This window comes from Haplochromis burtoni, unplaced genomic scaffold (assembly GCF_018398535.1).
Source record: "Haplochromis burtoni strain Fernald_Lab_line unplaced genomic scaffold, NCSU_Asbu1 Contig_3177, whole genome shotgun sequence".
Taxonomy (NCBI): Eukaryota; Metazoa; Chordata; class Actinopteri; order Cichliformes; family Cichlidae; genus Haplochromis; species Haplochromis burtoni.
In genome coordinates this window covers 6,764-7,982 of record NW_024585538.1, presented here as the reverse complement: position 1 = coordinate 7,982, position 1,219 = coordinate 6,764, and the positions used below count along the sequence as shown (strand labels likewise).

General features: G+C 39.0%; 1 protein-coding gene across 1 annotated transcript in view; it reads left to right on the top strand.

Moving 5' to 3' along the window:
• Nucleotides 1–6: 6 nt before the first annotated feature.
• LOC102300724 (class I histocompatibility antigen, F10 alpha chain-like) overlaps nt 7–1,219 on the top strand; it is a 4,657-nt gene continuing 3,444 nt past the window's right edge. Inside the window, exon 1 of the mRNA XM_014331570.2 lies at nt 7–1,096. Coding sequence (XP_014187056.2) covers nt 838–1,096 — 259 coding nt within the window. The 5' untranslated portion in view covers nt 7–837. The remainder of the gene's footprint in view (nt 1,097–1,219) is intronic.

Here is a 1,219-nt window from a genome sequence, read left to right as displayed (position 1 = left end):
CACAGATCTCTGTGCTACACATCCAATAATATCATTAACGTGAATGTTTTAATATTTTTAGTGCAAAATCTGATCTGGTCACAGCGCTGAAAAACACCAAAGTGTCCCAGCATGGAGTCAAATTCAAAGTCGGAGTTATTGTTTCAGTCCTCTGCTCTTAGTAAATGTAATAAATTTGACAACATGGTTGTAAAATCTTAGAGGAACCTTTTTCACCTTTTTGTCAGGTCACAGCACAAGAAATTAACTGATTTATCAAAAAGTATTTCTTGCATCGTCAACAATGATGACATGAAGCATTTGCTGGAGCCTGAAATACTGTAAGTAGAACTCCAGATTAGATTAATGTCACATGATCATATTAAACAGAGACACATCTAGAAAAACCTCAGGACAGTCTGGTGTTTAGTTTCTCACAGGAAGGATTTTGTTGGACTGATAATCGCTGCAGAGTTTCAGAGGATGGAAAGTAAGTGGAAAGTGTCGGCTGCTGAGGATCCATCTTAGTGTGTTTGTCTGATCCTGCAGCTCACAGGAAGTTGCTCCACCTACAGCAGCATAGATAACCTGTGCAGTGATATCTCTGCAGGCAGGATGTAGATGTGCTAACGGGAGAAAATGAATTCTGTTTTTTCCCAGTGTCTTTTTCTAAAATCTGCATTGTTAATGATTTTTTTTTTTTAAATCTTCCACTGAGACAAAAGCAGCCATAAATGTAGATCCTCTATATGTTGATCACGTCTCTGTGTCAGTATAAGACTTTAGTGCAGCCTCTCTCTCTGGTTCACTGCAGTCTTTGTCTCTGTGTTTCTGTCAGGTGCTCACATTGTCCAGAATATGTACGGCTGTGAATGGGATGAAGAAACAGGTGAAGTGAATGGATATGAACAATACGGCTATGATGGAGAGGACTTCATAAGCTTAGACCTGAAGACAGTGACGTGGGTCGCTCCAAAAAAACAGGCTCTCACCACCAGACAAAAGTGGGACAATGACAGGGGTTGGATGGCTCAGGAAAAGAACTACCTCACCCAGATTTGTCCTGAGTCACTGAAGAAGTATGTGAACTATGGGAGGAGCTCTCTGATGAAAACAGGTAAAATCTATGACCAGAATTAGATTGTTAACCAAAAGTTATGTCTAAGTTTATTACTTAATATGATATTAAATTAACCTTTTCATGCATGAATTATGAAAACCTCAATCAGGGCTTTTTTTT